Below are 20747 nucleotides of genomic sequence, written 5' to 3'. Positions count from 1 at the left end.
TTACACCTGGAGCCGTGCAACCTGACCGCCACTCCTCAGTGAAAGGGTGAATGATGGGAGTAAAATTACTCCCATCTTCCCAGTTCCACGTGACACCACCGTCTCCAGCCACGTCACCATCGTCCCCTTCGTCAGGGTGGGGAGGTGAGGGTGGTGGGGGAGGTTGGGGAGGTGGAGAGCGGCGCCTCTCATCACTCGCACTTCTCTTCCCTCTCCCTTTTCCTTTACCCTTTCCCTTCCCTTTCTTTCCTTTCCCCACATCCTGGGGCTGTGGGGAGGAAGTTTGGGAATATTCAGGGGCGAAAGAAGTGCTGGGGAGTGACTCAACCTCTTCTCCCCTAGGCCTACGAGCACCATGTGCTCGTGCTGCCTCCCTCACACCACTTGCCCCTTCTCCCCGCACTACCCCCACACCACTCTCACTTTCACCCCACACTGCCGCCACAACACTTTCCCTTTCTCCCAGCAATCCCACCACACCACTTGCCACTTCCCCAGACAAAGTACTTTCACCATACCTTATGTGTCGTCTCGCCCCACCTTCTGATCCTCGTGGTGATATTTTCTCTTTTCCCAACCACGCGGCGATATCAAGTCCTAGGCCTTTGTCATCTTCATCGCCCTCATCCTCGTCCTCATCAGATTTGGGATGGAGAGATAGCTGTGCACGTGGTTGGGGAGCAGGCTGGCCTTCCCTTGCCTTACGGTATGTCACATACTGCGTTTTTCGGGGCGAAGGGACCTCCTCATCACTGTTACTTATTTCTCCCTCTGGCTGGACGTAATCGTGATCCACCACATCATCATCGAGTGGAGAATCAGTCTCCAGTGAAGGCTTCCAGGACGGATGCAATTTCCTTGTCTGAGAGACCTTTCCGCGCCATGTCTGACCTGGGTCACTGCTAGCAGGTGAGTGACCAAGACAAGGGTGAGCGCGGGTCATGCGGGGTCTAGGACGCTGCCCGCCTGGCGGCAGGTAGGGGTGGCTTGGGTACCCGGGCGAAACGAAAATCTCGCGCGAATTTTGAAAATTGTGGAAATTATGAACCTTGCAATTGCAGAACGTTGAAGTACGTCCCCGGGATTAGCTGTGACAAAACGTGAGGACGTGGAAGTATGTCCCCGGGACGCCGCGGATTAAACATACTCACATTTTCCATTTCCTCACCATCCAACCACACTATACATTCACTGACTTCACCTCTCTCAGAGACCATCACTTTACTCTTCCCTACATTCACCTTTAGATTCCGTTTCTTACACACTCTCTCAAACTCAACCACCAAGCCTTGCAGCTCCCCTTTGTCTTTATTTAACACAGTATCATCTGCAAACAACAGCACAGGAAGTTTCCAAACACTACCCTCTCTCACTAGGGCCACTCCAACATCCACTGCCCTACCTTGTATCTCTTTTATTACCCCATCCATGTACAGATTAAACAACCATGGAGACATGACACATTCCTATTTCAACCCAACCTTCAAAGAGGAAAATTCACTCAGTTCAGCATCCATACACATTGCGGCCTTAGCACCATCATACATACTCTTCACAGCATTCAACAACTTCCAATCTACTTCATATATTCTTAACCCGCTGCGTGCCAGCACCGTTTTAAAATGGTCTGATATAATTCTGCGGGCAGTGCCAGTGCCATTTTAAAATGGTTTAAAATTAAAACAAACTTCACTGTGACCACATTTTTCAAGATTCGCCGGTAAAAATTGGCAGGCATGTAAGGTAAGTGTTCCTCTACCATCCCTCAGGCTGTCATGGCCAAACACTCACTCGCCCCCCCCTCCCTTTATGGTCGCTCTGCCTCTCTCTGCCTGTGTGCCTCACCCGGTGCTGTACATAGTGAAGGCATTTTGTAAATATTTTCTTGTAAGTGTAAATTGTAAATTTTTTCTTGTAAGTGTATATTGTAAATTTTTTCTTGTAAGTGTAAGGACTATATAGTGAAGTCAAGTTTTAAATACCTTCTTGTAAATGCCAGGACTGTACGTAATGAAGTCAGGTTGTACCTATCTTCAAGTAAGTGTAAGATAATGCATTCACAGTGAGAAAGACACACAAATTGTGATAGATGTGAAAGTAATAAGTAATCAGAAGAGTTTACTGAACATTACTATACCTTCCCAGCATAAATACCTGAGTATGCCTTACATAGAAAACGGTTTTCTCACGTACGCGGTGAGCATGAGAGAGCGGGTTTACCTGTACATGAGTATGCAGGACTCAATAAAACTCATTTCCGAGCCTTGGTGAGCATTTTAATGGCGAAATTCGTTGTTTCCACATCAAAATCTATCATTTTAGCCAAAAAAAGGTAAAAAAATGGCCGGCACTGGGGTGTCCCATAGGGCTTAAAGTAGCTGGCATGCGGCGGGTTAATACTTTCCACAATCCTTGTCTCTCCGCCCTGTCATATGCTTTCTTCATATCCATGAAGGCCGCATACAACTCTTTCCCGTCTCTAGAAACTTTTCCATTAAAGATCTGAGAATGAATATCTGATCTACACAACCTCTTCCCTTCCTAAAGCCTCCCTGTTCTTCTCCAACTAATTCATCTGTTATTTCCCAAACTCTGTCAATAAGTATCCTACCATACACTTTTTCTATTACTCTAAGAAGAGAAATACCCCTTATGATTACCGCACACTACTTTTTCCCATATTCCTTTGTACAGGGGAATAATTATACCTGATTTCCACTCCCCTGGGACTCTACCTTCCTCCCAGGCCAATCTGCACATCTTCCACATCCATTCTACTACTATCTCTCCCCCATGCTTCAGCATTTCACCACACACTCCATCAATTCCTGGGGCTTTCCCTAGTATGACTTTCTTCATTGCTTCCACAACTTCTATCCTACTGATTTCTTCCCGTCTTCTCACCTCCCTCCGTCTCCCAGCAATTCCCCAGCCACTTATACCCGCATTACTTCCATTCTCTATGTTCAACAATTCATTAAAGTTTCCTCTCCATCTGCTCAATTTTTCTCCTTTCCCCATTTGCAATCTAGCCTACCGTTTTTATCTTTCACTCCCTGACTAACTTCATTGCCACCCTGTCTAACTCTGTTTACCTCTTCCCAGAAAATTGTCTTACAGTCCCTCCACTTTACACTCAATTTCCTTGCAAATTCCTCATCTACTCTCTTCTAACTTTCTTACTAATCTTTTCACCTCTCTCTTCCTTTCTGCATATAACTCTCTCTTCCACCTCTCAACTTCTTCCACGCCCCTATTTCTCATCCATTCATTGTATGCTTTCTTCTTTCGTGCCACAGCCTGTCTCACCTCTTCATTCCACCATGCTGTTCCTTGCACCCCCTTCCATCTTCTCTTGACCCCACACACCACATCACATGCTGCACATATTTCTTCTGTAAATATCTTGCACACACCTTGGATGTCCCCCATTTGCTCCAGTTCATATTTACTCAATGATTACTCTTTAATCATTTATGTAATTAAATGCGTATAAGCATTGTGCTGTTTAATTGATTATCTTACGACCTGCATATATCTTTGGTGTGTTATGTTAAAAGACAGCAAAAGAGTTCAGGAAGTAAAAAGAATGAGAAAATGTGGAGGTAGTAAGTAGTTGTTGAAAATGATGCATGGTTTAAGGGGTGAGTTTGTCAGATGACAGTCACACCTACATTTAAGCCCCACCAAGGTTAGCTCTGAGGGAGAGGCCAGAGGATCGTCTATGCCATGACGCCACTTATCTGAGCAGTAGACAAAGATGGCATGACTTTGTAGTCGTTTGGCTATGACGTTTACATAGGCTACACGTTAATGCTCTGCGGGCACTCAGTCATAACAGATATATAGTCAGAGGAGTTTATCAACCCCAAGGTGATAGGCACTGAAATTAATGAAGTATACCAGAGAAAAATAACTACAGCTCTGGTACTGTACCTTCGCTTGCCCCAGATTTGTGTCCTTTTGCAGCCTATTTCACTTACTGTACACCTCAGCGGCAGAACGAGAAGACTCTACGGCTCTACAACTTCCCATAGCACTTCTTCATGACTAGCACAATACTGTAGTTCAGATCTATTATTACAACTTAGCATTTTACATGGAGGAATAGCAGTTTTAGGCCATGTTAGAGTAAGAAGGATATAGTACATATGATTACTGAACTCTACCAACACATGTCAAACTTAACTCTTTAGCTGGGGTGCAAATATGTGAGATGATGAAAACTGCCTATCGTAAGCAAGAATAAATTACGAAGTTCTATAGTGTTAATAAGAGCTTAATTCGTGACAAATTTAACATTTTTGGTGTTCCAGTGTTCTCTTGAGTATCAAAAAATCGTCTGATATTAAGGGAAATACAGTACAATGAATAAAATTGCTGATGTTTTTATTACAGGTTAAGTACTGGTTTGTAGTCTCTCTCTCTCTCTCTCTCTCTCTCTCTCTCTCTCTCTCTCAAAATTACTATTGTAGTTGAGGGAGAACACTCTTACTGAGAGGGCTAATAATGTTCTAACTTCTTCAGTTATTGCTTTATTTTGGAAATTTCATCAGATATTCTGCTCAGAGGGATATTTAGGAATGGAGGAGAAAATTTGTTATATTTAATACTTTCATTTTGATAAGTGTTTTCTGTTGCACTAGAATATGAAGTTATCTGAGTTTAGGAAAAATATGATGAATATAAAGAGGTCTTCATGGGGTTAAACTTAAATATAATTATAAGTACACTGCAATCACAGAACAAGTGAAGCATCGTAAGTCAACCAACCCATAATGCTTCTATGCTTCGTTTAGTGTGCTTCAGTCTGCTTCAGTAGACATGACACAACCTTTTCCAAAACCAGGGCAAGGCAGGATACCCCACAGCCCAGGCCAAACACCACAAACATCCCCTGAAAATGTAAACAATAACAAATGTTAATCTCTCTCTCTCTCTCTCTCTCTCTCTCTCTCTCTCTCTCTCTCCTGCCTTCTTTGTATTTTACTTCGTCAAATGTCATGTTCCTTCAGTAGCCTATGTCATAAAGAAATCCATGGTACAAAAAATAACAAGAACCCCATACAGATAGATAGATAGACAGATAGATGGATAGATAGATAGATACTGTACTAATATAATTAATTGGTTGATTGCCTTATAGACAGATAGATAGATAGACAGACGAGAGAGAGAGAGAGAGAGAGAGAGAGAGAGAGAGAGAGAGAGAGAGAGAGAGAGAGAGCAAAATAACCTAGTGGCAGCACAAAGCCGGATCATCGCTACAAGTTGTGTACGCTGGGTGGGCCGGGAACACGGACACGGCGTCGTTAAAGAAATGGGTCAATGAAAGGAGTATATCATATCTCAGATGGGGTTGCTGTAAGGAACGGAATTAGATGTCGGAAAGAAGACCAACAGAGGTTAGGAAGGACATGATATTATGGAAGGAAAAATACGGTGATTCTTGGAGAAAGTCCGCAAGAAGGGGGGGGGGACGTTGGAGGAGAGACAAAAAAGGAAATGAAATACGTCGCTATAGAGTGTAAAGAGGACAATCAAGGAATAAAATGGCGTACGGAGAGAATGGTATTGCAACAAGTACAAAGTGGGGGCGACCACTAGACACCAAATAAGAGTGGGTAATTCTAGTATGACCAATTCTAAGACGAGCTAAAGCAGTTTCCCACCTCCTATTACGGTGGCAAAGGGTTAACTAAGGAGAAATAAACGGTTTCACAACACGTACTTTATTATTAGTGATAGATTCCCAGCAAGACTGCCACCGATGCTGAAGGAAGGAAGATAAGGCAGGAAGAATATCAGAGACTGGAATGAGGAAGGAAGGAGAGGCATCTCTGGCAACAGCCGTGCGAGCCAACTGATCAGCACGTTCATTACCAGCGATGCCCACATGCCCTGGGACTCAACAGAACTGGACTGTTTTACGACGAGAGGAGCTACGGAACAACCATTCTAAGATACGAAGGACCAAATGACGAAAAGGAGAAAGTGACTGAAGAAGGGACAGAGCACAATACGAATGTAAGAATATCACAAATGAGGGAAAGGAGGCACGACAAATATATCGCAACGCAAACAAGAGGGCATAAAACTCAGCTGTTAGAACAATTACATAAGCAGGAAAGTTAAAATGATAAAAGGTGTTAGAAAAGAGAATCACAAATCTAACACCTGCAGGGGTTTTTGAACCATCAGTGTATACAGTGACTGCAGAGGAATGGTGGGAGAGATTGTTAGAAAACCGGGACTTGGAGTAAGGGAAAATGGAAGGACAAACGTGGGGTCGCGGAAGGAGCCACGGGGGTATAAAGACATGCGGAAAGAGAAAACATTACTAACAGTAAGGGTGGAGTGCGAGAGGAAAGTACAAGCTCGAACTGCAAAAGGTGGCTTGGTCCTAGGAGTGGAAAACATGTCCAAATCAGGACTGGGAGGAAGTAGAGGAGTATGAGGAAAACAGATAGTAGAGCACGACGGCGGAAAAATGATGGAACTCCTGTTTCTGCAAACAGATTCTCAACTGGGGAGGACTTAAAAGCGCCAAGAGCCAGACACAAACCGTGATGATGCACAGAATCAAGTTGTTGGAGGACGGTGTCTGAAGCATAATCAAGTCTGGAAAGAATAAGAACAATATGGAGACGAAGGAGAGTAATCCGATCAGCATCCCACGACACATGAGACAAAGTTTGTAAGAGATGGAGGCGTTGCAAGGCTGAGATTTTTAGGTAGGCAATATGATCCTTCCAAGACGGGAGCCAAAAAGATGGCCAAAAAAGGAAGTCGAGGTTTTGTATGGGACAGGAGAGTCTTAGAGAAAAAGAGGTGGTTAAGAATAAAAGTGAGAACGAGTAAAAGTAATAGCATGAAACTTAAGAGAAGAGAACCGAAAGCCATGAGAAGTAGCCCAGTCTGAGGCACCAGAAACCGCACGTTGAATAAGAGCACCAAGGGCAGAGGTATCAAAATTTGAGGCATATATTGCAAAATCATCTACATATGAAGAAGAGCAAACACCAACTGGGAGACAAGGAACAATCCCATTAATTGCCAATAAAAACAGAGTAGTGCTAAGAACACTGCTTTGGGGGACACCTTCATATTGTGGGAATGGATCTGAATATGTTTGCTGAACACAGACTCTAAAGAAACGAGCTGATAGAACATTCTTTAAGGAAAGCCCAAGGTCACCATCAATACCACAAAAACGAACTGTGCGTAAAATATGGTAGTGCCAGGCTGTGTCATAAGCCTTCTCAAGGTCAAAGAACACTGCAACAATAGATTGGCGAGTGGCAAAGGCTGAGCGGATATAAGTCCCTAGATTTAGGAAGGGAGTTAAGGTGCCGTGAGCTTTTCGAAAACCAAATTGTGAAGATGACAAAAGCTGCTTGGATTCTAGGAGCCACATAAGACGATAATTTATCATATGCTCGAACAATTTGCAAAGATATCTAGTAAGAGCAATGAGGCGATAATCTTGAGGGACATGGCCTTGCTTTCCTAGCTTAAGAAACGGGAAAATAACAGCATCATGAAAAGAGGGAGGAAAAACTCTCTCCGTCCAGATACGATTATAAATAGTTAATAATAAGGCCAGGGCCTGGGAAGAAAGGTGACGGAGCATATTATGGTGTATGCCATCAGGACCCTTACAGGTGTTCTTACAATGACGAAGGGCAGAGGACAATTCATGGAGCATGAAAGGCGCATTATATAACCGATTAGACGTCAGCTTGAAGACAACAGGCGTACATTGAGTAGCAGCTTTGAGGGCATGGAATTTAGGTGAGAGATGAGAGCTGCTACTAACATTACTAAAATGAAGACCTAAGCCATTAGCAACTAGATGAGCATCTGCAGCTGACTTCCCATCCAAATGGAGGAGAGGGGAAAGCATGGGAAGATGCTTACCGGTTACTCCGCGTATATTTTCCAGACAGAAGCACTGAGTGTATTGGCAGTAATGGTGGAAACGTATAATCTCCAGCTACGTCGTTTAGCCCGTTTAACAATCTTACGAAGAAGAGCGCGGCCCTATTTAAACAGTAAAAATGCACGAAGGAGGAAGTCGAGAAAGCAGTAAAGGAGATGAAAACAGGGAAAGCTGCAGGTATGGATGGGTGTGCTGTGGAATGCCTGAAGGGTGGTAGAGCGACTCTTGATGATTGGTTAGTAAGATTGTTGAATGTGTGCTTTGTGAAAGGTATGGTGCCAATTGACTGGGCAAGTGCTTCTGTGGTCCCATTGTATAAAGGCAAGGGTGATAAGTATGAATGCACTAGCTTAAGGGGTATACGTCTGTTAAGTGTTGTAGGTAAGGTGTATGGTAGTGTTAATTATGAGAGTTAGAGAGGGTACAGAGGGAGTGATTGGTGATGAGCAGTGTGGCTTTAGGAGAGGGAGGGGAGGCGTGGATCAGGTGTTTGCTGTGAGACAAGTGTGTGAAAAGTATTTAGCGAAAGGCAAGGATGTGTTTTGGGCATTCATGGATTTAGAGAAAGCGTATGATAGAACTGATAGAGAGGCTTTATAGACTGTTTTAAGATTGTATGGACTTGATGGTAGGTTAGGGGTGAAAAGTTCTATGTAAGTAGTAAAGCATGAGTAAGAGTGGGAAATGCTGTGAGTGATTGGTTTCCTGTGAGAGTGGGGCTGCGACAGGGATGTGTGATGTCGCCTTGGTTGTTGAATATTTATATGGATGGTGTTGTAAGGGAGGTGAATGCAAGAATTTTAGGTTGAGGTCTGAGTCTGGTGAATGTTGATGGTAGAGACTGGACTCTGAAGCAGCTGCTGTTCGCAGATGATACTGCATTGGTGGCTGATTTAGAGGAGAGATTAAGACAGTTGGTAGAGGAGTTTGGAAGAGAGTGTGAAAGAAGGAAATTGAAAGTAAATGAGAATAAGAGTAAAGTGATGAAGTGTCCGAAGTTGGTAGATGGTAGGGGGATGAATATAGTTTTGAATGGCGAGTTGCTTGAGGAAGCAGAGTGTTTTAAATACTTAGGGCCACATGTTGCTGTGGATGGAAGAACAGATGCAGAAGTAAAGTTTTGAATGAATGAAGTAGGAAAGGTGCTGGGAGGAATGAAAAAATTGTTTACATGTCGTTCGCTTAGAATGGATGTAAAGCGAAGGCTGTATGAGGGTGCTGTGGTACCGACTGCATTACATGGGGCTGAAACATTGAATATGGGAGTAGCAGAGAGTAAAAGTTTGAATGTAATGGAGATGAGATGTCTGAGGAGTATGTGTGTAGTGACTTGTATGGATCGAATGCGAAATGATGAAGTGCGAAGGAGAACTGGAGTTGTTCGGGAGATGGCTGGTTGAGTTGAGCAGAGGGTGTTGCGATAGTTTGGGCATATGGAGAGAATGGATAATGAGCGATTGGTGAAAAAGATAACTAGATCTGAAGTGAAAGGTGTATGGCTGAGAGGGAGACCACGAATAGGATGGATGAGCAGTGAGAAGAGAGCGCTGGATGCGAGAGGGATGTCTGTTGAACAAGGAAGAGTGGCTGTGCGTGACAGAAATAAATGGAGAGAAATTGTGAATGAATAAATGATGACGCAGACCTGAGGGGATATTGTCCCGGATTTGGTCTGATCAGCTAGTCAGGTCAGGTGCGGGTAAGGGGATGGGTCTATTATGATGTGGCAGGGGTAAACCAGCTCTGCTGTCGGGCCCTGCTGCGGATGTCACTGATTGCACTGCGCAGTTGACCCTTGTGCAATGAGGATCTGTTCCCTTCTCCCCTTTGGGGATAAGATGCGAATGAATGTGTTTCAATGGATGAGTAAATGGGGAGTGTGTCGTCCTGTCTCGTCTACCTCCCTTTCCAGGGGGGAAGCAGCGTAGGTATAGAAATGCACTCTGCTCATTCGGGGTGTTGCATTTGCATAGGTAACTCTTCCAACATGCAAGTTTAACACAGAGTGCCACAGTACAATCCGAATCCCACCAAGGTACACACTTAGAATGACGGGAGGACCTAAGAATCGCAGTCAAAGCTGCACTTGGAACTAACATATTAAAAAAGCTGAGCTTATCTAAAAGCGTAGAGAAGGTAGAAGGGGGTATAGAAGGAACAGTCGAAGAAGTAAATAACGGCCAGTCAGCTTTTGGAAAACACCATCGAGGGGTCTGAGTACCCGACAATATGTAGTAAGCGTAAGTTTGATAGGAAAGTGATCACTGTACACAACATCTGAAAGAACAGACCAACAGAAATCTAAAGAAAAAGAATGGGAGCACAAAGAGAGATCTAGACAGGAGAAAGTACGAGTTTTAGCATCAAAATGAGTTGAAGCTCCTGTATTCAATATGTATAAATCATTATTAAAAATAAAAAACTCAAGGCAGCAGCTACACTAATTAGCAATATTATCGCCCCATAAGGCTTGGTGACAGTTAAAATCTCCCATCAATATAATTGGAATGGGTAGCCTAATTGTGATAAAGAGTTCACGCAGGGAAATCAATAGGATGGGAGGGAGAGATATATATAGAAATGACCGTAATCCAGTGTCCGAGAAAAACACAAATAAAATTACATGGAACCGTGGTGTGAAGGGATAGACGTTCTAGAAGGACTGTGTAATGAACTAAGATAGCCGAAACGGGAAGAGAAGCAAGAGAAAACTAGAAACAATAGTCACGTATGGGTACTGGAAGGGACGACAAATGGGGTTCTTGCAAGCAGACTAAGGGAGGAAGGTGAACCGAAAGAAGATATCGAAGGTCATTACGATGGGCCGTGAAACTTCAAATGTTCCCTGCAAAAGAGATATACTAATATTTACAACACTGAATAAAAGTCAAACCAAAGAAAAGTAAAAAAAACAAAAATATGAAAAATTACAAAGGATAAAAATATAGTACACAGGAAAATGAATTTACAACAGATGAGTATCATACTGTACATCAACAAGTCAGTTCAGCAGTAGGAATAGGAGCAGAGGGTGGAAGAGGCTGATGAGCGGGATGGTCACTATAGCCCGGTGGCATAGGGAGGGATAAAGGAGAGGGATTAGAACAAGAAAAGAGAGGGGCAGGAGGGAAAGGAATTATTAGAGTGGGAGGGATATAAGGAGCCGAATAGACTTTACCCATATGAAGCACTTTTTCAGGACTCATGGGTTCCTGTAAAGAAGTCGCCAGAAACTCCATGATGTCTGTGAGGGTTTCACTCTCGGCAACTGTTGGGAGTATCGTCTGTGGTGTCGACAGGGGAGTCAGAGCAGGTTGTAGAGTGCCTGTGGAGTTGGGATAGGGTTGGGACCAGACTGTGGAGTCAAGACAGGGATCTTTGCTGGAGTAGGTGTTGCGGAGAGTGAGGGATAGGCGGTACACATCTTGCGAGCAGGGGGAAAATGTGAGAGTTTTGTGGAACCCTTGGTATCAAATGCGGTGGAGGGTAGCCGACGTTTGCCAGAAGAAGGCGGACGGTGGGCACCACACTGTGGCAAAGGGAGTATTTGTTGTTGGAGAGAAGTGGAAGAGCGAGGGGGAGCAGCAGAACTAGAAGGGCGGTGAGGGGAAGAGAGAGGAGCTGACAATAAAGGTGACAGGCAGGAGGTAGGAGTGGAAGAGTCTAGAACAGAGAAAGAGGTGGAAAGGGAAACAGGATGTGGCCTGAAAGTAGGAAGCAGAACAAGCAGGGGGAGAAGGGGAGGAAGAAAAGGGGAGAACAGAGACAGAGGGAGAGGAGACAACAGTGACAGTCGGAGGGTTAGGTGAGGAGGAGGTATAACTAGTGACAGGAAAAGAGGCCGAGACAATAGAGGAACTGGAGACTGGCAGTATCAAAGGGGCAGGTGTGTCGGATAGGGAGGTGATTGCAGAAGAGGAATTACTTGAGGCTGTAACAGTTGCAGTGTAGCTGGACAGAAACAAAAGAGGTAGTCAGAACAGGACGGACTACTCAAGCATTAGTGAAACAGGAAGCAAATCCTGAGTCTCGGGCACATTGATGGGCTGCACGGAGGAAAAGACCTTGTTTCCAGCGGATCCAGAGACTTCAGTTTCAAATACGTATACCGGACATTTCCAGGTCGAGGCAGCATGAAAGCCTCGGCAGTCTGGGCAGACTTGTATCTCTGCTACGCAGGCTGAGGAGGTGTGGCCAGGTTGGACGCAGGTAGGGCAGACTGTCTCTGACCTACAGTATTTGATAGGGTGGCCATAAGGCCAACAGGAAGAGCACTGTCGAGGACGAGGCGTGTATTCCTTTACCTGGAGTCATGTGCCACAAATAATCATAGATGTTAGCTGAGTATCTGCGATGCCCCTGTGGGGGAAGCATGTAGCACTGGACAGAAAATACTGCAAGGTGTTGGGCAGACAAGGTTGCTTGGAGATCAGCAGAACATTCTGAGAAATTGCTGTCTCCCACGGATATTTATGACGGGATCAGAACAGTTCCAGCAGTAGAGTTTAGGTGGACATCTGGAACTGCCAAGATAGGGTGACCAGAGGAGTCAGTAAGTGACAATGTCTTCTCAGCCTGTGTAGCAGTTTGAACCGTCAAGAGGCGGTCGCCATTAGGGCGTGACGAGAATGAGACATCAGGGCCTATTTGTCGGAGGAGAGATGGAAAGTAAGGTCATTCGTCATCGGCTTTATGTTGAAGTACTTGAGCCATGTCTGGCGGCCGAAAATTGATGATACTGATGGACGATTCAAGAAGAGAGGGGGAGGAATGAGAGTCAGGGGAGGGGAAGAAACAGAAGGAGAGGAAGAGAAGAGGAAGAGCAGGAAAGGGACGGAAAAGTGAGTGAGGGGGGATCCGCCTGACTGGGAGAAGGTTTTGGAGAAGCATCTCCCGTTGTTCCTTGGAAGAGAGGAGAAGATTCATTACTGGCCATGGTAAGCCTAAATGTAAAAAACGGGAAATAAACTGGTTCGCTCCCTACAGCCCGAGTCAGAAGTAAGGGCGAAAGATACAAGGGCTACCGTACCCATGGTTCTCTGAGGCCGTTCGCGACTGACACAAAAGAGACAGCCTTGCATCCCATCAGCACGGCTCTCACACCTTAGGAAGGTGAGAAGAAAAGAAGATAAAAGAACAGAATGGAATAAAAAGGACCAAGAAAATTAGTAGGGTCAAGGACTGGGACCGAAGGGTAGGGGAAGCAGTACATAACTACACCACCCCCGCCATCAGGCCCCAGCCCCCGACCCCAGACCCCCCCACGACTGCAACGGGTTTGATATTGGGGGAGAGAGAGAGAGAGAGACACACACACACACACACACACACACACACACACACACACACAGGCAGATGGATGGAGAGACAGATGGATAGATAGACTGATCGATAGATAGATAGGGAGATAGAGAATTAGACAGACAGATGAATAAATAGATAGATAGTGAAATAGTGAGATGGACAGACAGAGCGATAGACAGATAGATAGATAGATAGACAGGCAGACAGACAGACAAGTAGACAGACAGATGGATAAATAGATAGATAGTGAAATAGAGAGACAGATGGACAGATACAGATAAATGTATACATATATACTGTACATACATACGTAAGTTACATACATACATACATGTAGTCAACGCATATTGCATCAGTAACACACAAGAAATATTACCTTACCTGGTACACATACAAATTAAGAAGGATGATATTCGAGAAAGGCTCTTGTGGGTGCATTCTCTTCTCTTAAGAAGGCTTTATAGCATTTCTGACTTACGTGTTCTTTCGGCATGCGACGTGTTAATAACTTCGTATGTTATTTGCGTTACTTTGCCTAAATTAAAAAAAAAAAGAAAGAAAAACGATACAACTAACAAACAATAGAAAAATAGGGTTAGTTGTAAATTTGCCTCAAATGGAGAGGTTAGAAAGCTCCTAAGCACTCAAGTTTAGTCCACAAGCTGACCATCCTTTTCACTTGGCCCAGATTTCCTTACTTTTGCAGCTTATTTCACGTAGCCTCATGGCTAAAAAACATTGTGCTATGATTCTATATCCCGATCCCTTGCGTTTCTTCGTGACTAGCATCTGATTTTGTTGCCAATCTATTATGACAACTCAGCATTTAGGATGAACATATGGCAGTTTTAGGCCAAGGTAGAGTAAAAAGGGTATCTAAAACATCAGATTCTGGTGCTATTCTGTTGCTACAACTCGGCAGTCAAGATGGAGATATGACAATTTTATGCCAAGTCAGAGTAAAAACAAACTCATCCTATTTCTGTCCAACTCTCAAATGCAAGAGTTAACCGTTACTCCCAGTCCTTCATGTACGCAACAGGTCAACTCTGGAATTGTCTCCATATGTCTATTTCCAACTGCCTATGATCTCCAGTCTTTCAAATGCACTGTGTCCAAGCACCTCGAAATGATCGCATCTTGAATTTGGCTCTTTGTTATCATGCTTTTTATTTTTGCTTGGAGGGAATGATTAAGCTGGCTCCTGGCCTTTGGTTTCTCCTTTCTTCTATTAAAAAAAAAAAGGTGGAATTTATAAGACGTTCCCCACTCACCCAGAAATTGGTGAGGGAGAGGACAGTAGTGACGGTGGTGACCATGGGTGCGTTGATGCAGGCCGTGGTGTTAGGCAGGGAGTACTTCAGCCACTTGTCATATAAACCCGATTCCACCAACGCCATGGCACTGCAAAGAAGAACAGGAAGAAGAAGAGAAGCGGAGAAGAAGAAGAAGAAGAAAAGAAACAACATCAACAGCACCAACCTCAAGATCATCATCGTCATCATCATCATCATCAAAATCAGCATCAATATCAATAAACAGTAGAAGAATACGCTCAGTCATCATTACCATCATCCATATCATCATAAAAAAAGTAGAAGATGAAGAAAAGGGAGATGAGAGAAAAAAGAAGAATCAAAAAGGAGAAAAAGAAATAAAAGAAGAAGAAGAGGAGGAGGAGGAGGAGGAGGAGGAGGAGAGAGAGAGAGAGAGAGAGAGAGAGAGAGAGAGAGAGAGAGAGAGGGGGAGGGGGAAGTACACAAATCAAGTAATTCCTTCACTGCAATGACATTAATCATTTCCACATGATGCGGCAAAACGACTTGGCTTATGTGTGATCTTTAATAGTGAATGAGTTGATGGAGATTATCCATCCCTACAATTTTGAACAATCTATTGGCAGGTAAATAAAGGATCTTGGGGCAGCGAGAATATAACATACAGTCATCATAGTAGTGATGGGATGATAAGTAAATAAAACATCTTGGGGCACCTAGAATATAACAGTCATCATAGTAGTGATAGGATGGCCAACAATTGAAAGTAATGGGTTGGCAGATCACTGGTCACAGGCTAGTGCACCTAACTAAATATTACAACTTAATCTAATATACCTACAACTCTCAGATGTTGCATTGGCCAGGTTTTAGAGTTTGTGTTAAACTACCTTCCCACGTGTTAATATCCCTTCACACATAGTAAGATTCAATACCTGATGGCTGGCAGTTGCTTGGAGTAAATTAGAAAATCATTTCGTGAGTAAAACACTGAAAATTAGTACCTGTGAATTATATGCTTTGTATTTACCTACAGTATTAATTATAGTATATTCTAACGAATAGGTGTATTTTGTACCGTACGATAATATGTAAATATTAGGCTACCATGTCAAATGTATGCATATTTCTGTGCTCATTCATATATATTTTATTTCTAATTAGTATAACTTTTTTTTTTTTATAAATAACAGAACGGAGGAAGGAAAAACAAATGGGTAAAAAAAAAATAATCCATACACCAGATTACTGGTGTCCTCTGTTCATAAAATATCTGTAACAGTTAGACTTGAACAGTTGTGGGTTGAAATTTGGAGGAAAACAACTCTGGGGAAGCGAGTTCCAGAGAGATGCAGTTCGAGGAATAAAAGAATTCTGATAGGCAGAAGTTCTGCAGTATGGTTGAGTGACATTCCAGTCATGAGCGCTACCAGATGCACGTGTAGCACGAGGGAAGGCATGGAGAGGTGGCACCATGGACGCAACTTCGTCTGAGCATTTGCCAAAAAAATATCTGTAAAATAATGCAAGGGAGGCAACATTCCTTCTTACTTGCAGGGGAGGTAGTTTATAGTATATTAAGGACTGTGTTAATATCTAGGGTACATGTCACAGATTGATTCTTTAGCTCAAGTTTGGGTTCTGCGCCAGGCGTCAAGAATGAAGTCTATGCAAGTAAAATATGGCAAAAAATTATCAAAACCAGGTGGTATTTCCTTCTAACCATTATGTTCAATGTTGATGTTCCAACAAGAGAGGAGGAGGTGACAGTCACGTCTGTGCCTGGCCAACTACCACGGGAAATTGGATTCCTGTCCTAAATGGGACAAAGTAAAAGAAATACAAATCAATCAATCAATCAATCAATCAATCAGTATTAATAAAACTTCTTTTCCTTGAGTTACTGGACCTGAGAGGATGACCCAAATGTATGACATTAAGCCGTTACAATTTATGGCAGTTTTCCTGCCGTTACACACGCCTCCACCAACCTTCAGAAGTCACTCAGACTAATATTTCATTCTTAAAAGATGAGTCACCTGTGTTTGTAATGAAATATAGGGATGGACTGACAGACTGACGGACAGTTGGACTGACATATTGACTGAGTGATTGGCAGGTAGATCGACCATTGTTTTCAGCACACTTACCCTCTATCCATGGCAGGAGTGAGAGGGCTATTCTTCTGGGCCAACATACTTAATGGCAGTGGTAAGTAGCTGCTCCTGCTCATATAGAAATCGCACTGACCTGTCGAGAATTAGCACTATGGGCGGTATTCTCGTCTAGTAAGGAGGCTCCATATTACCTCTTCCTTAGCGATTTATTTTTGGATATGGCTGACTGACAGCCTTTGGCATGTTATCTATGCAGACCATGGCGATATTAGAATGATTTATATAACAAGCACTGGGACAATAACGTGTAATAAGCAAAATTAGTCACTTAAGAAATGGTGCTAGGGAGCTTCCTTAACTGACGAGAATACGGGCCCATGAGTATTCTGGTATGTGATACTCAAACATACTTACGATCGATTCCCCATCGTAACTTAGATATAGTTTTATTGTAAGAACTACTGTAGACAAGATTTTGCATTCTTTTCCCTGATCTTCCTGCAGAAAACAGTTATAATCTGCAGTACTTTATATGTCGCAGCTAAGATTAGTGAAGTTAGAACAAGACACAGAGGAATATTTGACACCTTCCCTGTCCTTCCTGCAAATCAGAACCTGAGTTAGGACTCGAGATTGATCGTAAGTGCGTTTGTGTATCCGGGCCTCTTTCATGAGAATCGTTTTCACCATCCAGTAATCAACCGATATAACCAATTATAACCATGGCACATTTGGACTGGCTGAGCATTAACCCCTTAACCGTGGGCTTGTTTGCTTTGACTTGCGGCTCCCGCGGGCATATTCGCGCTCCGACAGACTCTATAAAAATATTAGCCAAAAATCAGTTATTAGACCTAGAATAATAAAATCAACTATGTTTATGGCATATACCTTCAGCTTTCTCCTGGGACGTTTGTTGAGCCTTCCTCAAGTACCGTAGGACTTGTGGAGATCTCTGAAGTTGGGTAACGAAGTTTCCTCTTTACACTTCCCGACAACCCGTAATATGATTACCACAGCCTGATATTATCATTAGAAACACTATTCTATGATTCTCAAATAGTTTGGAATCCATACTCCAAAAAAAAAACACTGTGAAAGCAATGAAAATTACGAGAGAGTATGACCTTCCCACTTGACATCATTCGCTGCTGGTGTTCTGTCATTTATTATTCATAAAAACACTCACAGTTTATATTTCTATTACTATATAACACTTATATATATATATCTACAGTCTTTATCCATAAGTTTCCTTCAGTAATAGTAGTTTATTGTCACTGTAGGCATTCAATTTCTTTTTTCAGTAAAATACGTAGCATTCACTTTCTCGTCCTGTATACTGGCGTTGAGAGTGAATGTCACTTTCACCTTCACTCTCATAACTCATAGAGTGAAACTTTCACTTTCATTACTCCTGGTATATATACTCGTATTCTTACAATACTACTCATTTACATTTCTATTTACGTTCTTTATTTTATTTACATTATTTGCATTTCTATTTTATTTACACTGTGTTAGCCACTGTCGCTTGCAGTAACTTATAAAACTATTTTCCACTGTTCACTTATATTTACATTCATTGCTTTCACTTGCTGTTTACACATTATTTACACATTATTTACCATTTTACTTGCACTGTTTTACTCACCATAAAGATCATAGTCACTCTCTATCAATTGTCAGCCCTTTACCTCTTTCCACACGAGGTTTAGTAGGGGGTAGAGGTCACAGGGCCCTTTGCATGGGGCTAAAAAGCGGCGGAAGTTAGCAGGCGCGAATCCGAGCTACTTTCACCTTGAAAGACAACAGTAAACTGATACTGGTGGGGTACCGAGGGAGAAAGCATTACTGCCAATGTCAGCCTCGTGAGAGCTGCTAATATATAGCTATGAAATGATTGGCAGGAAATCTAGACAATACATGATAAATTAGGTAGTGCCAGGTGAATGTAAATATCACTTAGGCTTCTCCCTTCCCTCCTTATATATATTTTTATTACGAGAATAGATTATATGGCATATTTCAAGGGGAAGTAAACAGCGAATATTAGCAAATTAGTGCACGTGAGGTGTTGTCAGGTGATAATTAGCCAATTTCAGGTGCATGGCACTATCACTTACCTTATTTTTTTTTGTATATATTGTTTGGTATAAGAATAGGGCATAGGGCTCATTTCAATGGATGAAATCAGTGGAAAATTCCAGGGAAGATTTACTTAGCATAGAATACAGTGTGGTGGCCTGCAATAATTAGGTAGTTCCAGGTGAATGTAAATATCACTTAGGCTTCTCCCTTCTTTTCTTATATATATTTTTATTACGAGAATAGATTATATGGCATATTTCAGGGGGAAATAAACAGTGAAAATTAGTGAACAAGTGCACATGAGGTGTTGTCAGGTGATAATTAGCCAATTCCAGGTGTATGGCACTCTCACTTACCTTATTTTTTTTTGTATAAGTTATTTGGTATAAGAATAGGGCATAGGGCTTATTTCAATGGATGAAATCAGTGGAAAATTCCAGGGAAGTATACTTAGCGTAGCAAGGCCGGGCAGGCGAGAGGAGAGGGTAATGGAGGGGAGGTAGGGAGGGGAGTCAAGAACGGGGAGAAATGGCTAAATTGTCATCAATGGATGGGAGTACAGATGAGATTAGGAGTGCTGACTAGTGTTGGACATTGACAGTACTGATAGATGATACAGGCCACCACTTGAAAGCCCGGGTGAATTCAAAATAACACAGAATCACAAACGTGATGCCCCGCGGTATGATCCTTTGCTCCCAAGCGTCACGAAAGTGACGGCCCATGGTTAAGGGGTTAAATAATAGTTTTCAGTCACATACTCTGCAATGTTCTCAGATATCTCAATAACACTTTCTCGCCTGTCCCATATGATGTTTTCTTTAACACCAAAAGATCTTACAAGTCTCGTATCCACGTTAAAAAATAAGCTAAGAACACTTTATCGACCAATGTCTTTCTCCTCTCTGAGGGTACCCTATTATTCACAAACTACTCTCCCATTATAAGCCTTCACGTTGCGATTCACCGGTATATAGAGTTTTATGCTACTTTCAGAAAGTATAAACGAGTAGCTTGGATTCCACATATAGACGTTTCTTACCCAGTAACCTTTAGAAAGAGGTGACGTGCCATAACACACTCATTCCAGACTCTTGGCTAATCCTCGTATCCTTAATACTGAAGATTATTCCAGTGCCCATAGAGAGCTTGCTCCTCGTTCCAAAACAACATCATTCTACAAACACTTTTAAAGGCGAGAGGGCATGAAATTTAAGTGTAGGCAAAAAGAACATGAAAAACAAGGAGAAACAGAAAATGAATCCTTTCAGGATATGTATTGACTGGACGTGAGCTAATATGAAGAGACCTAAAGTGATCAGATATAATTTGACCACATTTTTTTCTATTTATTGTCAGACGCCTTAATGCCATAAGGGGTGGGCACAAATAAATCGCCTCCATGTCGCCGTCCCCCGCCATTTCACTGCCGTGCTCCCAGCTCAAACACCCCTCTCTCATATACCTCTACACTTCATCCCTCCATCTCATCCTTGGCCTCTCCCTCCCTCTCCCTGTCTCCACCTCACTGACACACACTCTCCTCGTCAGTCTCTCGCTCTCAATCCTCTCCATATAGCCAAACTACCTCAATGTATTTTTCCTAAAGCTTTCTATCATATCCATACCTGCACCACAATGCTCCTTCACTTCCACATTTATCAATCTGTCTCTCCATGTGACTCCACATGCTCCTCTTAAATAACCCATTTCCACTCCTTTCACTCTTCACTCGTGTCCCTTCAACAAGATCCAAGCTTCACTTCCATACGTTAGAGTTGGCATCACAATACAGTCATGCAGCGACTTTCGTACTTCCATGCTCAATTCCCTATTCCTTATCACTGCTTTCAAAGAACCAGCAACCTTTCTTCCTTGTTGTACCCTTTCAAGCACTTCACCCTCTACTTCCAACCTTACACATCACACAACCGAAGTGTTTAAGTGCACTCACATTATCCATTTCTTTCTCATCCAATCTCACTGTACATTCAGTGACATCATTTCTCTCGATGA

At 42.8% G+C, this 20747-nt stretch overlaps 1 protein-coding gene across 1 annotated transcript in view; it reads right to left on the bottom strand.

Moving 5' to 3' along the window:
- Positions 1–4795: 4795 nt before the first annotated feature.
- Positions 4796–20747, bottom strand: part of LOC145398694 (ionotropic receptor 93a-like) — a 53173-nt gene continuing 37221 nt past the window's right edge. Inside the window, exons 4-6 of the mRNA XM_080271495.1 lie at positions 16674–16773; positions 14521–14650; positions 4796–4897 (exon numbers count right to left, since the gene is read on the bottom strand). Coding sequence (XP_080127621.1) covers positions 4796–4897; positions 14521–14650; positions 16674–16773 — 332 coding nt within the window. The remainder of the gene's footprint in view (positions 4898–14520; positions 14651–16673; positions 16774–20747) is intronic.

The sequence above is a fragment of the Coenobita brevimanus genome, chromosome 46, assembly GCF_032717465.1.
Source record: "Coenobita brevimanus isolate Jiangsu-jjx chromosome 46, ASM3271746v2, whole genome shotgun sequence".
Lineage (NCBI taxonomy): Eukaryota > Metazoa > Arthropoda > Malacostraca > Decapoda > Coenobitidae > Coenobita > Coenobita brevimanus.
This window is presented reverse-complemented; position numbering and strand designations above follow the sequence as displayed.